The sequence below is a fragment of the Buceros rhinoceros genome, unplaced genomic scaffold (genome assembly GCF_000710305.1).
Source record: "Buceros rhinoceros silvestris isolate BGI_N320 unplaced genomic scaffold, ASM71030v1 scaffold22349, whole genome shotgun sequence".
NCBI lineage: Eukaryota > Metazoa > Chordata > Aves > Bucerotiformes > Bucerotidae > Buceros > Buceros rhinoceros.
Window position 1 is genome coordinate 24870 of NW_010431293.1, and position 18014 is coordinate 42883.

An 18014-nucleotide genomic window follows, 5' to 3' on the forward strand; every position below is an offset into this window, starting at 1 on the left:
CATCGGTCCCTTCACTCAGCCTTTACAGGCGGTGGAGGAGCTGACAGCTCCCTCTAAGGGTAATCACTGAACTAGCAGCTCACAGCATCGTGCTTATTTTAAAATCATGTTAGCGATTCTTCTCGAGCTTTGAAAACCCTTCATGGAAGAGGGAGTTATTAGACTGGACAACAGCACCTCACCCAGCACGGTTCCGCTTCTGCCTTTGGAAGGTTCAACCTGCCATGCTCTCCGTGTAACACTCCATTAAAAATATTTTCATACTGAATTCCTCATTTTCACGTCTTAAAGTGCGAACCAGCTGTCAGACACCAACACTGAGTGATCACTTTTCCACACTCTCAATTTATACTTTCAGGGCACGGCACAACACTCGCACGCTAACACCTCTCACACCGTTCTCTGTGCAAGGCGGTAAGCTAACTTTACGCTGACTTCCCTGACAAGTACAGAAAGCAGAAAAATGTGCTGCTTAAGGGAAAAGTTAGAAAATCAGAGTGCTGCTTGACTCTGAAAACAAATGGAAACAACCACAGACAAAAGGCCAGAAGTTAAAAGATTATTGTTGAGCTCTGTGGGGAAAGGTTCCTCTCTCTCAGGCACAGTCTCTCTCTTCAGGTCTCATGTATAAAGCAGTTACATTATTTGCAGTTGAAGTGAAGCGATACAAGGAGGTGTTTAGGCAGGAAATCTCCCCCCTCTGCTGGGGACATGGCTCCATAGCAGAGGAAACGTCACACCATGTCCACAGAGTTCAACCCCTGACTTGGTGACCCTGCACTCTGCCACCACAGCCAGACCACCTCGACTGAGGGGGTTCCGTCAAGTCTCTTAAGTGAGTGACAATAGTTTTCTTTTCCTAATCCATCCTTCACTTCGTTACAAGTTCAAGGAGCCATCCTGACACTACAGTACTCGATTCATTTAGACCTTCCTACAGTGGGAAGAGAACAGATGTCAAAACCCCAAAAACTCAGCTCCAAGGAACCCGTATCGGTGTGGTTTTCAAGAGGGTCCTCCCCCAGCGCTGCTGCCATCTTCAGCTAGATTAAGCACCGTTTAATTATCTAAGAGCAGTCTGAGCGGCAGCTCGCAGGATGTGTCCCTCAGGGAAGCCCCTCCAAGCGGAGGGGATTTATTTGTGTATTTATTTGGGCAGGTCACGCTGCTGGAGAGGTTGACCAGCACCTCTTGCTCCTGTGACCCATGAGATGTTTAGAGAAGAAAAGCAGCCACTGAGCGCGAACGGAGTAAATGGGGTTCAGGACACCAGCTTCCTGCAGAGGTACACACAGCTTCATGGCAAAACAGAGTTAAAAACAGAAATACTGAAGGAGGTCTGGTGAGGTGGAGGGGCACCAGGGGCAAGAGGGGAGGAGCATTGCTCCCAGTTTGCAAATGGGAAATTTAAGCACACAAAGACTGGTGGAGTTAGCGCTAAAAGCCCCAAGTAGAGTCATTCAGCCTGAGCGTTACTCTGGCACAGTCTGTGGAACTGGCCTGGAGCAGCACTGGTGTTCGGTGCACAAGTTCTCATCTCCAGCTCTCCCCTACATCTGAGGTACGTGATAGTCTGGCAGCTTTGTTTAGGAATGTTAGAAATGAGACCCACCTTCTCCTGCTCCAGTAACTGTTGCAGACTTGCTTTATACTGAGGAGTCTTCATGTACGCCATGAACTGCATGTACTGGATCTTAAAAGAGTCTGCGAAATAAATCGGAGACGATACATTTCGAGTGAGCACAAGTGCAATGCTCCTGTTTACCCCGACTTGCTCCCTTGACACCCTTCCCCGCTTTGCTCTCTCTCGTTTTTTACTCGGACTGCAAGGCAGACCAAGCCATTAAAGACCCATCTGCTGAGGGGAGCTGAACTCCTGGATCCATTAGCTACTGATAACAGGGACCCCAATGGAAATCGTGACAAGGCAATCAAAAACAGAGGCAGATGATGGGTGCTAATGGTGTGTTTGCATGATGGAAGCGGAGTTGAATGGCTTTTAATGCACTGTAGGTGGAAACAATGGAAGAGATTTGCTGTAACAGCCCAAACCAGCCCCGAGCTCCGGCACTCATTCTCCAGCATCACAAGACAGGGCTTGCTGTACTCCTCCTACCTCCATACAGATGACAAGCTCTACACTCACACTTACTCTACCCTCCAGGGAGCGTTGGCTTCTCATTGTCTCCTCTCTCCAGTCTCCTATTCCACGACGAACCTCCCTTCTCCCCAGCCCTCACCACTTCCATCGTACAGCCAGCCACGCGATTAAGTCCAGTGTGCTGCAATCGCAGGCAGCCAAGACACGCAGCAGAGGGTACACAGACTTTTGCAGCAAGGTTTACTCCAGACAAGTGTCGTTCTCCCCATTCCCTCTCCCCCCACAAGAAACGTTCCTCTAGATCACTCTTTTCATCTCTTCCTCTGCAGTAAGAAATGAGTCGTCTCAGGGAGATGCCACAGCAAGAGAGCAGGAGTTAAGGACATCGTGGACGCCCTTGGTCACCACACTGACAGGAATGTTACATCAGATTCCCAGATGATCCCAGACTGGCGCATACCCAACGCCAAAGGCCAGAAACAGCTGGAGGGGGCAGGGGGACGAACCAGAAGACATAAAAAGCCACCCTCCAAGTTTTTCCTTAAATTACCTTTTGCACATGGAGCATATTTTCCAACACACCACCTTTGTGTCCTCAAAAACTCAGAGAGCATCTCATTGACTTTGCTCTAAGCTTTGCTTTACAGAAAACGCAGTGGTGTTCCCCGAGATTGAATCACTTCAGAATAAGAGAACGGTTTTGTTTAAAATAAAGTTATTTCTACTGGCCATTTCCATTTGAGATTATTTTGGATTCCTGTTAACCCAGGCATATTTCCTTTTGTGCCAAACAAGAGCTAAAACACCAACAAAAAACAAATTAAGACCAAGATGTCATCTTCAGCAGCAAGAGAAGAGACCTGGTGGTGATGCCAATGGAAGTGGGGCAGGCAGAGGAAGATGGGGAAGAGGCTCCCTCTCCCATTCAATACACAGCTGCCCACTTGGGATCTACCACATCTTCAGAAACCTCACAGCAGAGGTTTCCATGACACACACAGTGACAACCTGACAGTCTTACCTAGCAGCTTCTGTAGTGCAGGCGGGGTAGGTGTCACCAGGAGCTGGTTAGATGAATGCCGTTGCACTTTAGGAGGTAGTTGGTAATATGGACTATGAGGTGACTTGTATGCATCTGGAGAGAGACACAAAGAAAACCTTTCAGATTATGAAAGCTGGTGTTTCTGGCAAGTACAGCAGCTTTCCCACTGGAGAGCTCGTCATTTACGCTGCGAGACCCCGCAGCTTAGCTAGAACGACACCTGCAACCAACTGTTTGGAAGGACATCTACGATTCTCCTTAGAACAGCAGCAGCAGAGGCCAGCCCCAGATCAGCCCCAGCTTCTGGCCAAGTACGTACAGGCAGACTCAACCGCCCTCTTCTCACAGAAGCACACCACCACCCCAGGGGGAGCTTTGCTTTGGGGGCAAGGGAGAAGTTGTGGCACAAAACCAAACTGAACTGAGCAATAAAGGAAGAACAACCTCCGAGCAGGCACCCAGAGCCTCAGACACTCATCTAGGCTCACGTGGCAGGGGGAGGCTTCTGCCACTGACGGCCCCGAACTCACCCTGAGGAGAGGATGAAGATGTCTGTGAAACAGTCTGAGCATGCAGAAGTTCTAGTGCAGTTTGGTTCTTCTTGGTCTTGCGCTCTGTGTTCGCAGTGTTCATTTTCTTGGGACGGCCTCGCTTCCTGCCTGCCATTTTCCTTCCTTTTTTACTAAGCTTCTTCTTCCGAGCTTTGGAGGGAGATGGCTTTTTCACAGAATTTGCCGCAGCCTTTTCTTCTTCAGCACCAGAATCCTGAGAGGTTTTGAAAAGGCAAAAGCTCCTTAGTCATTTCTAGCTGCAGGTGCAGCATCCCTTTTGAGCAAGCAGTAACACCTTTGTTCGGCAAGTCTATGAAAGGAAACTGATGCGCTGCAGATAAATAACTTGCCAGTGAGGAAGACTTGCCTAAGACAAGAGCTGTCCCCAACACCCCAGGAGCTGTGCTCATTCTCTTCAGACATACTACAGAAAAGGAAATCTGTAACTGCTGTCTAAGAGAAGCTGATTATTCACCCTGTATTGACTATATTCTTCAACTGAATTTCATTAAAAAGCCAAAGCACATTCAACCTCATATTTTTGCCATGATCAGTCACCGCATTTCTAACAGTGCTGTGTAACGGCGTGAGAAAGGAAACGAGTCTTTGCAAAGAGCCTGGGCACCCTCTGAACTCCAGCCGCTGGGCTGCGGCTCAGGGGAAGCTCTGCGAGCTGGTGCTGCAGGTAAGCGAGGGTGGACGACCAACTGTTCTACTCCTCTTGCAACCCCTTTTTTCCAGAATTACTGGTGCAATTCCCAAGCGCAGCTTTTATTAAGTCACTCCATCCTATTTGTGTCCTCAGCGACAGCTATCCCATTACATGTTCACAGCCATCCCAGCCGTCTGCCCGCAGAACCCCGACAGGGATCACGAGTCCCCGCACGGCACGAGAAAACACATCTACTCGACGAAAACACAGGATGTTCACCTTGTTTTCTTGAACCTTCGTTGGAGTAGTTGTGTTGCTCTTGTTTTCTCTTTGCTGACGACGTCTAGCTGCCTCTTGTTCCTCCTGCAGGCATGTTTTAAAAGACTTAACAATTTGCTCACATATTTATCACTTTTTAACACAAGAGCTCAGTGTAAGTGTTCTTATCATACAATGTCTTTTTAAAAAAAAAAAAAGAAAACCCACCTTTTGATACCAGCAAGGGAAAAAACTTACCCTGCCCCAGGCCACACTCAGTGCGAAAAGGAAGATAAGTTACCTACTATCATTCCAATGCACTACCTACTATAACTCCAAACATGCAGCCCCAGGGCAAAGGAGATTAAACACCAACCTCTGCCCTTATTCTGCCCCCCCAATCCCACCCCGTGGATCACACACTGGTGTTACAGGTTTGGCTTTGGGTTTTCTTTCAATTATTACATATTTCAATAGCTTTATCTATATCCCCAGCATTTCATGTGCTGCTACATCACTTTAGAAATCTTACACAACTTGAAATGGCAAAACCATTAATCATCACCTAATTCAACTTTTGCTAAGTCTGCAGAGGAGAGTGAAAAAAAAAAAAGCAGTAAGTTTTATGCTTGATTTTCTACCAGGCACCAAGGACAGGTTATTTCAGAGAGCTCACTCAAAGCCTCGCTTCTGCCTTCCAGGTGAGGTTTACCTTGCGTAAGAATTCTGGCAATTCCCACTCCTCTTCGGTTTACGGGAGTTCGGGACTAGCCCCTACAAATGGCAGATTTAAAGAGCCTCCCCGTTAAAAGCGCCTGGACTTTCTCTTCTGCCTCTGAGAGTTCGCTCCTCTCCCAAGTTTGAATTCATCAGGCTGAAATAACCCCGTCTCAAAGCTCCCGTTAGCCTGTTCCCAACACTTCCTCAGCATTCAGGCTGAAGACAACGTTCACCTGAGGTTTTAGATTAACTGGCCTCACTTAATTCTTTACTGGGAATACCAGACTAATACAGCCCAGCCCAGCCCAGCCCAGGCTCAAAAGCCCTCTGCCATTTTAATTCCACTGCAGCACTGACACCACATTTCACATCTCAAACAGCAGTAACATCTCAGAGTGCTCTTCAGCTTCATTTTCACGCAGCTGAACACTGGGACAGATTCAAACTACCTTTTTCTTCTTAAACCTCAGTCCGTTAACGAACAAACAGGTCTCTATAGACCTCCAGTGCACAGGAAAAATACCTTGTGCTGCCCCATTAATCAGTTCCTCTATTAGAAAGCTCTTGAACATGATTGTATTAGCGCTTGGTGGCGTATGATGCTGCACTTCAATTAGCTCCACGGCCATGTTCCCTCCTTACGAAGAAAATTTGGTTTTCTATCAGTCCTGAACATCTTTAACAAGTGACATTTTGAGTATTCTACAGAAAATGATTGAAACTTACCCTGAGTTTTGGATTTTTGAGACTAGAAAAATAGTTTTCAAGCTGAAAATAGAAAGATAAGAGTCATTTTCAAAGTCACCACAGAGGGACACATAGAACAAAACATTAGCTCAAGACAAACGCAGAACGGCAGAAATCCTGACTGGTTTTTTTCTGATAAGCTACATCAAGAAGCCATTTCCATTCACTTTAGTGACACAGACACATTGTGTGGCAGGACGTAATCCCAGCCTCAACGCAGTTTTATCATCTTCGCCGCTGCCTATCCTTGTTTTGAAGCTCTGTGTCATTTATCTCCACTCAGCACAAGGTTAGTTTTGATGAAGCTACTTCACTCTTGCTCCCCACTAAAGTATTTCTCGGCACTCTAACACGTTCTTAAACAAAGCGTTATTAGACTACAGCGGAGGTAGAGAAACAGTCTCACTGTCATACTGCAAAATACTCGGTGTGGGTATAAACTTCTCCACAAAAGTTTACATTGAACTGGGGAAAAAAAACCCAAACTGAACACCCCAGTGAAATCCACAGCGTGGTTATCGAGCTTTGGCTGGTTCTCCAGCAACTGAAAGTTCCACTGAAATCAAGATTTACTGCTTGAACGTGATAGAATGACATGGTCTGTACTGAAGAATTACAAGTCTTTGCTCGGTGTGACAGCTACCGCACGAGGCCACCATTCTGCACAGTCACGTACTCTGAAGTGCGAGAAGGAATTACGCTGGTGAACCTGTGCACCTTCGGTGAACTGCCGCTGCCCCAGCGCTGTCCCTAACACACTGGCTGTGTACACGCTGCGCTGAGGAGCCGCCAGCCAGCCTGGACGGGTAACTGGGGGTACACAGCCACTGCCGCATGCGCCGCCCGTCACCCGCTCCCACGGCTGCGTGCAGGTCTGGAAACGCACAAAGGGGTATGAAAACAGGAACGAGGAACTGAAGCCAGCGTGTTGACTCAGAGCAGGCAAAGCAGCCAGGGGTGTCCTGGCACCGGTACTCACTATGGTTCGGTCAATAGTATGCAGGTAGTAAGAAACTGGTTTCCCGGTCCATGACACAGACCCTTTCAGTGGTGATAGCTCCACAACTCGCATTATAGTGCCAATATCTACGAGAAGAAAGTCGAGTTAGGGAACCCACACTCGCTCCGTTTGCCACTCGGTGCTACTCAGCTGAAACACCCAACAGTAACGGCCCGTTCCACACCACACGACCAGGGTCATACTCAGAGCGATGCCCCAGCAGAAAGCACCGCAGGGAGATTATAAAGCAATTTCTCATTCTCTCGCTACGTGCGAGATTTGGAAGATGGACCTTTCATCTCCTCGGAGGCAATTGGCCATCCCAGAGCCACGGATCATGCTCGTGCCAGCTCCGATAACAGGCCTGCCCTGCGTGGCAGAGACAGCTTTTACGAGGAACCAGCGACAGCTCCTCTGTAGGAACAGGCAGGATCTCATTAGAGAGAACCGCGACAGAACATCATTAGACTCAGTCCACGTAAACTGTGACTGCACTATATTTGGACTGGGGATAAACATGTTTTGGATTTGCTTTCTTGCCCAGATTTGTTTTGTTCCCTAGAATTAAGAGGTATGGGATGCGCCTAAGCGTTTCCATACCCCCTGAACACTGGGGGAGTGGCACAACTGCTGAAGACATTATGGCACAGCTCTAATTACAGAGAAAATTGCCCAGAAGAGTCAAAAAACAAGGTTAAGATTCAGCAACTTCAACCACTGTTTCAACCACATTTTAATGCTCGGTTTGGTTTGTCCCAACTCTTCCCACATTTCCATTTCTTTTTCCAGATGGAACTACTAAGGGCAAAACTGGTGTTGAGAAAAAAGGTTCCCTGCTTCTTACAGCTTTCTCTTTCCCACTACGGTTTTTAAATCGGACAGGCAAGGCACATGGCTCAAATCGCACTCAGGCACCAAAAAAACTCCTGCTGAATATTCTAGAAAACATTCGCGATGAATCCCCCACTGCAGTGAAAGCTGAGACAGGAGAAAGGACTGGCTCAACCAACAGGCATCAGCAGGGCTTTTACTAGCTGAAAACTGTAGCGCCCATCGGCCCCTTTGCCACCCACCACCTTTTTCATGACTGCTGTCTCCCAAACCCAGCCGAGAGAGCTAACAGGATGGTCAGAAGGCAGGGGAGCACAGGCTTGAGAGGCCACAAAAACTGATTTCCGTAGGCAGGTCTCCTCACTGAAACCTCAGAAGTGCCTTCTTGTATTTCCCCTCGCTCCAGAGTGCGGAGGTAGAGGCTTTACTTAGGCACTCTTTGTCTTAATAGCAAACTGGCAGGCTGATCTCAGCTCTCTGGAGGTTTGAGGATTTCCAGAAGCACCGCTCTGCCTTTTTTCCTTTTATTTTCAAGGATGCGTCTCCAAAGGATTGGCTCAAGCCAGGGCCCAGTGGTTAATAAGGCTCGAAACAATCAGGTGCCACCGAAGAGAGTATCAAAAGGGAGGAAAAGGGCAGGTTCGGATGTCTGATGCACAGGATACTCGTAACACTTCATGCTCAGTAAAAATAGCTCCCAAGGGCACTACTGCAGTGAAATGCCTTAATGACAGGCTTCAAATTACGGTTCTTGAAAAGCAGTTTACCAGGAGGGTCAGGCCAAAAACAGAAAACACAGCTTGAGGTTTGTAACCCTGGGAGTTACTTGCCATGTTTGCTCAAGGAGAGGAATGAGGCGTTGCTGAAATTTAGGGAGTGTTTCACATTGGACTCAGTAATGTGTGTAACACCCAGCCTGAATCGTCCTTTTGCTAAAAAAATCCCAACAATAAAAACTGAAAAAAGCTCGGAAGCCAACCAACAGCGCAGGGTGTCAGCGATCTCAGAACCACGTTACACGGCACTCACAGACTTGCAAGGGACAACAACATCGCAAATACCACATCTACGATGTTCAGAAGAGACAAAAAAACTCAGAAGTTTGTTGGCAGTGAAGCAGACGCAGCAGCGGGGCGTCGGGGTGGGTCTGTTTGATCAGCTCAGAGCACAGAAGACAAAGCTGAACATCGCAGCTTCTGAGCTTTACAGGTTGTGACGGGTGGGATTTACCTGCCCAGATTCAGACAGCTGCGGTGTGAGGAACCTGCACACAAGTTACTCGCTGCAGCTCTTTGTAGTTAAAGAAAGGAATCGTGTCCGTGAAACACTTGATTTCTCTTCAACTACAAAAGACACCCAGCCAGGCAAACACTGACTTTACAGACGTCTGAAGCCATGAAAAGAAAGTCAGCTTGTTCCAGCGTTGGGTGGGTTTCTGTTTGTTTGATTTGCAGTACATCACTTCCGCGTGGACACTCTAATAACCTTTTTTCTACAGCGTTTTTCTACTGCCATGACTCTTTGAAGAGCAACACAAACCCACTACAGACACGTTCAGATAATGACTCCATCGTAGCTGTAATGAAGAATTACAGTTGAATTACAGAATTACAATCTTACCACTCAAGTTTCGACTGTTAATTCTAAAATTCAGAGGTGCAAAAGGTTTTGAGGACACAATTCTCCCACCTGGGAAAGAAAACAAAGCAAAGTCAGTTACCACTGTCTTTTCTAGAAAAAGCTACTTAGTAAATACAACCCAGTACAGAGCCCTAAAGAAGAGCCCTAATAAAACTACCACTTGTATATCATCACCCCAAAAAATTACTTAACGCTCGTTCTGATGGATCTGAGCAAGGTGATGGATCAGTCCTGCTCGGTAGCGACGGGGTGACACCTCAAGGCTCACTTCAAAATGACAGATCTTAAAACACTTCCCAAAGAAGAGCACATGAATTCCCGGGGGCAAGCTACAGGGATCTCCAGGCGGAACATCGCCCTCTCTTTCCCAGTCGGTGCCTTTCAGCCAGGAGCCCCCACAGCCCTGCTGTTTAAAAGCTGATCTCCACCTCATGGCTCTCTGCAGACATTTGGCCCAAGGAGCCTGGGCACCTTCTGGGAAGATAAATAGGGTTTCTTCATTTACTAAAGAACACTTGAACCTTCCCCATCTCACCACTTCTCTCAAGCCATCACTAAACAGAAGTTAAAAAAAAAAAATCAAGCACTAAAATTAAAGACGGCAGCTTAAGTTTGGGGGTTTTATGGTTTGCAACAGAGCCCAAAAGTCACATTATTTACTTCAGCACAAAGCTGTACTATGGCAAGCCACAACTGCTTTGTTTGTGCCACACATTTTTCTTTTCAGAAACATTTATTTTTGTGATTTCTGCCGTAACCAAACAAAAACGTTATTTATCCAAGTGGTTAAGAGGAAAGAAAAAAGGCACCTTGGGCAGTGTAAAGGCCATGGTGGGGTTCCTGGGCATCCCTGGGCACAAGCAAGGCAACTCCCCAGAGGCACCCAGACTTCCAGTGACAGTGTCCCCATTTAATACTTATTAGTCACTACCCAGAGCCAAATGTGACAAGTTTAAACAGGGGAAAGCAGCAGCAGCTCAGAAAGCGATGACAGGCCCTGGATGTGCGGGGAGCTCCGCAGCAGGTAAGAAAGGGCCAGCAGTGCCTCCCACCCCGGAGTCTCCTCTACCTCTGAGAGCTCAGGTGGGTCCGAGCAGGTATTGAGATGGGAAGTGGAAAACCCAGGAAATAACCATTGCAGAGCAGCCACATGCCTGCGAGGCACCGGACGAAACCGCCAGCCCGGCCTCTGATGGCTGTGACTAAGCCCTCACTACCAGCAGCTTCCTCAGACACAGGAAACCGATGGAAAAAGGATTCCAGTTGGATTTGTTACCTTCCTTCATGTTCGCAAATCGCTCCTTTAGCTGGTGATCCACCTCAGGACCAAAGGCAAAGTTATTCACAAAAATAACGCTGCAAGATAATGGTTTAGTTAATGAACAAGCACAGGTAAACGGCACCCGAAATGCCACCCAACTACCCCCAACCACCAGTCACAGCCGCTTAGAGCCTTTCCAGCCACTTCGGATGGAAAACCGCTGCTTGTCCCTGACCAGACAGCTACTCCCACCTAGCGAAACACTTTCTGCTTGCGCATCACATCGCACCAGCTTACCTTTGGCACTCACACACCTCCCGTGTACCTGCAGCTACAGGCGTCCTGCTCAGACAGGACCCCCGGCACACAGCGGAGCTTTGCACCCTGACTTCCAACACAACAACAGTGCGCAGAATGTTTTCACCTCTCTGCCACGGTGAGACCAAACAGCAACGCTCACCACACTCAGAGTGGCTAATCCACATGGGAAAGGTGATTCCCCAACACAGCCGACACAGGATTCATCCCGTTACTTCTTCACGTGCATTTAAAATATTACAGCAAACCATCAAAATGTAATTTCTCTTCTAGCTCTAAATTCCCCCTAAAAGACAGTTGACAGCTCTCAGCACGTTTTCCCCATCCTAGAAAACCAGTCACATGGAAACAGAGAAACCTGCACACAGGCAGAATCGCACCAATGACTAAAACGTTTGGGGACGAAAAAGAACATGTGAGATTAAAAAAGAAGCATGCGTTTATTCTGAAGAGCCTGGGTCTGCTCTGATTGTCCTTGGTGCCTGTTTCCTACCAGCTTGCAACAAGAGTCCTCAACACCTCTTGGAAGCCACTGAGCACCCTGGTCACATCAACTGTGACACTGGAGCCTATCGTTCCGACATGGAGAAGTGATTTCTTCGCACGAGGTCTCTCTGAAAGCTCCCCTCCTCGTGCCTCTACACATGAAACGTGTTCAGCAAGGACACTGAGTTTAAGAGCAGCAGCCAAAGCTATTAAAAACCACGGATGAAAAAAATGTTTATACACTGAGGGGAAAAAAAAAAATGTTATTCGCGCTACGCCTTGCTCTTGGAAATTTGGGAAACCCTGCCTGGCAAGTCAGGCTGCAGGGGTTTCTTCCTCCTCCTCCCCACCATGTGCCAAAAAAGAGGCCTTGCAAAGGAGCCAAGCGTATTAATGGGACTAGAAAACATCCAGGAAAGGAAGGGAAAAAAACATCGTTTGCCAAATCGACTTTTTTTTAGTGTTCCTTCTGGCACGGGATTTTGTACGCACACGAGAGCAGCGCAGGAGCCCCCAGTCACCTCGGCTCCAGCCCCCTCCCTGCGCACGTACTGCTAAAGCCCCAGTACAGCCAGTAACGGGGCGGCTGCAGCCACGGAGCTGCTCACGTCCCAGCACCCAACCCCACAGCGCCGCGTCCCGGGACAAGCACACCCTCCCCTGCAGAGCCCAGCCACCTCGGGGAGGGGGGACACTGCAAAGGGCTCTGCAGGACCGGGTGGCTCCGCTGGGAACTCGTCAGACAATCCGCAGCCTCGTTAGCGAGAGCAGACGCTGGGCAGTTGGCACACTCGGAACAAACACAAACACCCGACGGGTGTCAGCAAAAAGTTGCTGCTTTTGGAACTGCTGTATCAGAGAGTAAGGTGGCTGGGGGTCAGCAGGCACCCTACAAAATAACCATCCACCAGCACTTCCCAGCGAGACGGACCTCAGGTAGAAATAAAAAAACCCACTGAGTTTGTTCCACAGGAGGTGGCACAGACAGCAGAGGAAGGCACGTCGGGCAGAGGAAGCAAGACCCCGCTGCACTACAGACTTTGTCCTAAAGTCTGTCCGCAAATGAAAAGGCACCTCCAGAAGTTTAACCGAGGTACCAACTAACACCGAAGTCACCAGCCTGGCAGATGCCAGCCTGACAGGGTTCCCTAAAAACAGTGTCTTGGAAGCAACCCATGAACTGCCACAATGCTGAAGACTTGCAGAGAGCTCCCTCTGACAACTGTCCTCCATCCTCCCACAGAACAGCGTGGCCCACAAGGTCACATAAAAATACAGACTTTTTTCCCTGTCCGTAAGTCTTAAAGAATACAAAGCCTTTAAAAACATAGATGAGTATTTTATTGCTTTTAACAAATTTACTCCTTTTTGGTACCATCAAGGAGTCTCACCCTCTGTACGGAGCTTCGCAGAAATAAATCTTCAAGACTATCAGCTTAAGTGAATTCCCAAGTTAAGTTGGAACAGGCTCACTTGGGTCTTTTGCTCTTTTTCAGATGGAAAGTGAGCCTGGCTGTATGCACCAACTGCCAAGAAAACGAATGTTCTGCCAGAGGCACTGACACGAAACGTAAGGATATGCAAAGCAAACAGAGGCTTCTACTCCTCTGCATAACCAGAATTTATCTTGGATCCACCCTTGTATGTAAGATCACGGGACATGCATTTAAACTCATTCTTGCAGTCAGAAAACAGGATCTACAGAGGCCAGTATAAAAGTTGGCAGATAGACTTCTGGTATTTGCTATGGAAATTCTATATAAAAAGCTGGCCGGCCTCCCAATTTCCATGAGACAAACTCCCAAATATTCGGTTCATAAAGCAGCATTAACTGCTGTACTGTACCTTGTGTTTGCAATTCTCTCTCTCCATTCTTCTGAGAGGAAGTCACCTCTTTCCAGCTTAAAAAAAGACAAAGAACACAAAAAAAACCACACACACACAAGGGTTAACATTGTTCCTTTCTGCTCCACATCCCCTTCCCTTTGGTGGGGGCCAAAGGTGCTGTCCCGGCTCAGTGACACCACCACGAGTAAGGCCCCATGGAGTCTAGGAAACATCGAGGAGACGACGCGCCCAGAGCTCAGGAGCTGGCTCTGCCCGTTCCTCGGGTCCGGAGGTGCCTCCCTCCCGGCTCCTACCCCACGGGACGATCAGGGGAGGGTCTCCAGTGCCACCAATGCCCTATGAAGAGTGTGCTCCATGGAGAAGCCAGCAATGTGGTGTAATCCGCACACCAGAAACCATCCGTGAATGCCTCCTCATGTCCCCGTGGACCCCCAGGGTTCGGTCAGTCCCTCTTAGCAGAGGGGACACTGGAGCGAGGGACTAGGCACAGCGCGTGCTGGGAACACTGGCTCACAATTCAGGCTCTTGTTGCAACCGACAGACGAGCAACTGATTCTTCTGTGGACCTGAATATAAATCTTGAACGCTTCTAACACATTTGAGTTGGAAATCAAGTAACATAAAGGCCTTATTTGAAAAGAATCACAGTTATGACTTCTGTGACTTATATTTAGCAGCTTTCTGGTGGAACCCCCCGGGTCTCAGGTTAATACCCACTTCGTTAGAGCGACGTGTCCCCACAGCCAGACGCTTTCTCAGGCATGCTTTTGAAATGAGAGGGGTGTATGGGCCATGCTGCGCCGTGCCACCAGTAAGGCAGAAGGAGGGAATGAAGATAAGAGAAGGAGAGAAAAAACACTATGCAACTACGTAAGTAATGCTGATGACACACTTTGAAGGGACAGCTAAGGGGATGGCTTGTATCCGAACCTCAGGAACACCAAAGTTCGACAGTGCCTGTTAGTATCCTTGCTCCACACACCCTCCTCTGGATGAAGGAAGGAGTGTTTCACATGCCAGCGCTGATTCTCGTTTAGCGACAGCTCAAACAGAAGTGCCAGCGCCGCAATGCAGACACACTCCAGCTACTCTCAGACCTCTCAGCTAAGCCAGGATACCCGTCTCAGTGAAGCACCAGAGCCTGGTGTCTTCTACCGCAGCGTTCTCTTCCCAGCGGAGCAGCCTGGCGCCGCTCAGAGCCACGGAAGGGATGACAAACGGAGGTGAACCTGTCTGAGCCGTTGTGGAGGACAAAGCTGGAGCTGCCGGCAGGAGCAGGGCTGCTTCTTGGGTGGGAAGGAGGGGGAAAAAACGAAGAAGGCCAAATGCCACAATGCTACACACTGAGCAAGAGGGCCAAGAGGAGCCAACGTCGAGGGTTCTCGGGCAAGAGATCAAGAGCTTTGCAAGCTTAAGTGTTAGAAAGCAAATGTGCTGAAAGCAGCAGGTCAGAGTAAGTGGGCTCAGTCAGAGGTACCAGTGCCACCCCACAGCTAGGCTGAAAGAGGGCTGAGAGCTGAATCACTGCCCATATTCTACCAGCTGCTGGGAGGGGCCGCAAGATTCGATATCCCCGCAACAGCAGAAACACAGCAAACGTAGGAGCCTGAACTCGGAGAGCTCCAGCCTAACAACATCCCACAGCAGATAGCCAAAACCTAAAGCAAACTCCGTGCGCCACCACAACAGCTCTGAAGAGTACTGGCTCCTCATGTACCGAAACATTTCTTCTGGAGCTCTCTAAGCCCTGTTTGTGAATGGCGACATCTCTAGAATAATTTTAAGAGAGAGTTTGGTCTCCAAGTCTTACCTGTTCTTGCAGTAAATTGTTTCATGGTTGAGCAACCAAGACACAGTAGAACTAAACCCACGTGCAAGGCAACTAAATTTATTTTACGATCATTTTTGCAAGTCAGCTTCTACTTCGCAGTCCTCTACACTACAGTTTCTAAGGTCTACGTGAAGTTTTCATACACTAACAGGGAAAAGAAAAACATTTCAAAAATACGGAAGGATGATGGTAAAGCCATAGTCCAGTGAGAGAACAAAGAACCAGCTAATATGAGAGTATTTTGATACACTAAGCCTCATACAGAGGTCTTGCAATCTAACCTGAGTGGCTGCTATACCTTCTTTGGATCCACTAACACCGTATGTTGGTCCTGCCCACGTGGTTCAGAAGAGCGTGGGTATAACCAAAATCTCTGTGCTTCAACCTGAGGTAACACATGGAGGCTGAACACTTTTTCCCCTTTCTGCAACATAAAGCCGTGTTACAGCCCAGCAGAACCACAGCCCTGCCTAATCCCGTCGGGCTGTGTATGGTAACGCTGCCCCCGCTCACACTTAGCCAATAGCTGAGGGAAAAATCTCACCAGGGAAAATATTGGAGGACGGAAATAACCAGATGGTCAGCTGTGGTTGGGAGAAAATTGGTTATTTTTTCCCCTGCTGGAGGCAAGACAGTGATTCCTGGAGCAGTGGTCTGCTATGTTCAGAACAGAGTCCAAGAACCATCTGAGTGACTGCTCCTGACGACCAGCTTCTTCACTCACTGTACCTGGGGAGCAGTGATCAATAAACGATGGGAATCCAGCAAACCCCCACCAAATCCCAGTCAACCCGGCGGTTTGCAATAATCCTGAGAGCAAAACAAGAACTGGAAAGGAAAGCCCAGCCAACTCACTCCTGGCCAAGGGCTGCAGCAGCTAAACCAGCAGGAGAACATGATCCATTATGGTCATGGAGGGAGAAGGTGGCATGGCCGTGGAAAGCAGCAGTGACAGCTACGGGGACGCGCTCAGTGTGCCCCCGCCCCCACCGTGTTCCTTCTCTCTCTGAGAAACTTAATCTCCTTAGTGAATAATGAATGGAAGGGGCCATCTGTAATGCAGATATTTTCATCTGATTAGACAATGCAGGAGACGAGCTTTATCTAAAAGGATAATTAGCTCAGTGCAATCCGCTTCAGAGAGCCACCAGCCTGCCTTGTTTCTAAATTTAGAAGCCAAATCAGGTTTTTATTCAGGTTTTTTAAACAGATAAATTCGCCCTACGGAGACTGCAGTAACACTCTCGACAGCATCTGACTGCTGTAACCGGGAGGAAACCGGCAGGTCATGGCCCAGGGGAAGCACCCACAGGTCCACGCCAGCGGGCGGGCGTTCATCACGCAGCAGAGCAACAGTTGATGAAGGTCAAGCCCCTCCGCCGCGGAGGAGGGCTGCGCTCGCGCCCCAGCGCCGGGCGGGGAGTCTCTCTGGTAACGCTCTGTTTGACCGGCTCCACAAAGCCATAAATTCACACGCGGAATGGCTCATTCCCGCAGCCTCCGTGCAAACACTTGGCTCGCAAAAACCAGTCGTTTCTGCCTGGAAAAGTACACATGGTTATTTTTAGGTTCCTGTTCTTTTCAAAAATAACTGGAGGCACGAATCCAAACCTCCAAAACGTGGCATCATTTCAAAGCCACAGGGGACGTTTGGAGGGCTTTTCAAATACCAAAACACCAAGTTTCCCGCTGAAATAGGGCGTTCAAAAATATCTGGGACAAACAGCTCTCTCGCCCTTTCCTCAGCTCCACCGGACTGTTACCCAGCGGAAGTTTTTCCGTGCAGGTAATGTTAGTTATCCCCACAAACCAGCAGCTGGGATCAGGCAATGAGAGACAATGAAACTCCTACACAAATCGCGCTGCTTTTGCTCAGAATAGAGATTTCCAGGAAAAAAAGCCAGACAGGGCACCTAAAACTCCCAGTCAAGCTTACAGATGCCAGGCTGTTCTGCACAACAAAAATCACCTCTGTTCCATGAGGCTGAACCCCAGAGCACCCGCAGGGGTTCCCTCTGAGCAGACGGCCGTGTCAGAGTCCACCCAGCCCAAACCCCAGCCCTTGGCAACACTGACCTGTGTTTCCTGCACTTATTTGGAAGAGTTGTAGGTGATTTCCACCTACTGCCAAACCAAGGGTTTACGGGACAGGGGAAGGTATTCTGTTATAACAACCCTGAGCAAGCAGCTGAGGGACCTGGCAGGTTCAGCCTGGAGCAAAGGAAGCTCTGGGGAGACCTCATCACTCTCGACAACAACCTGACAGGAGATTGGAGCGAGGGAGGGTTGATCTCTGCTCCCCAGAAACAAGAGGAACTGGCCTCCACTTGTTGCCCCAGGGGAGGGTGAGGTTGTCCCTGAGGAGCCGTTTCTGTCCCGTTGGGGTTGTCCTGGACCGGCCCAGGCTGCCCAGGGCAGTGCTGGAGTCCCCATCCCTGGAGGGGTTTCCCAGCCGTGTGGAGGTGCTGCTGCGGGACAGGGGTCAGGGGGGACCTGGCGGTGCTGGGGAACGGGGGGACTCGAGGGGCTGAAAGGGCTTTTCCAGCCAAATGATTCTGTGAACCCTTGTCTTCAGCGTAAGTCTAACGTGCCACTGCAGCTACCACCAACTGTGCTTGCAGAGAGACTGACCCCAACCCACAAGCAGAAGACCCTTCCCTAGCAGAAGGGTGCAACAGGTAGCAGGCACTGAGGACATGCTGAAATCTTTCTTCCAGGGTAGAAAAC

The 18014-nt window shown here is 48.9% G+C and overlaps 1 protein-coding gene across 1 annotated transcript in view; it reads right to left on the reverse strand.

The window, feature by feature from the left end:
- DOT1L (DOT1-like histone H3K79 methyltransferase) overlaps positions 1 to 18014 on the reverse strand; it is a gene marked incomplete at its 5' end in the record, with an annotated part of 50006 nt that overhangs the window by 15812 nt on the left and 16180 nt on the right. Inside the window, 9 exons of the mRNA XM_010143393.1 lie at positions 1613 to 1704; positions 3123 to 3236; positions 3674 to 3908; positions 4626 to 4709; positions 6051 to 6092; positions 7051 to 7157; positions 9523 to 9591; positions 10820 to 10899; positions 13454 to 13509. Coding sequence (XP_010141695.1) covers positions 1613 to 1704; positions 3123 to 3236; positions 3674 to 3908; positions 4626 to 4709; positions 6051 to 6092; positions 7051 to 7157; positions 9523 to 9591; positions 10820 to 10899; positions 13454 to 13509 — 879 coding nt within the window. The remainder of the gene's footprint in view (positions 1 to 1612; positions 1705 to 3122; positions 3237 to 3673; positions 3909 to 4625; positions 4710 to 6050; positions 6093 to 7050; positions 7158 to 9522; positions 9592 to 10819; positions 10900 to 13453; positions 13510 to 18014) is intronic.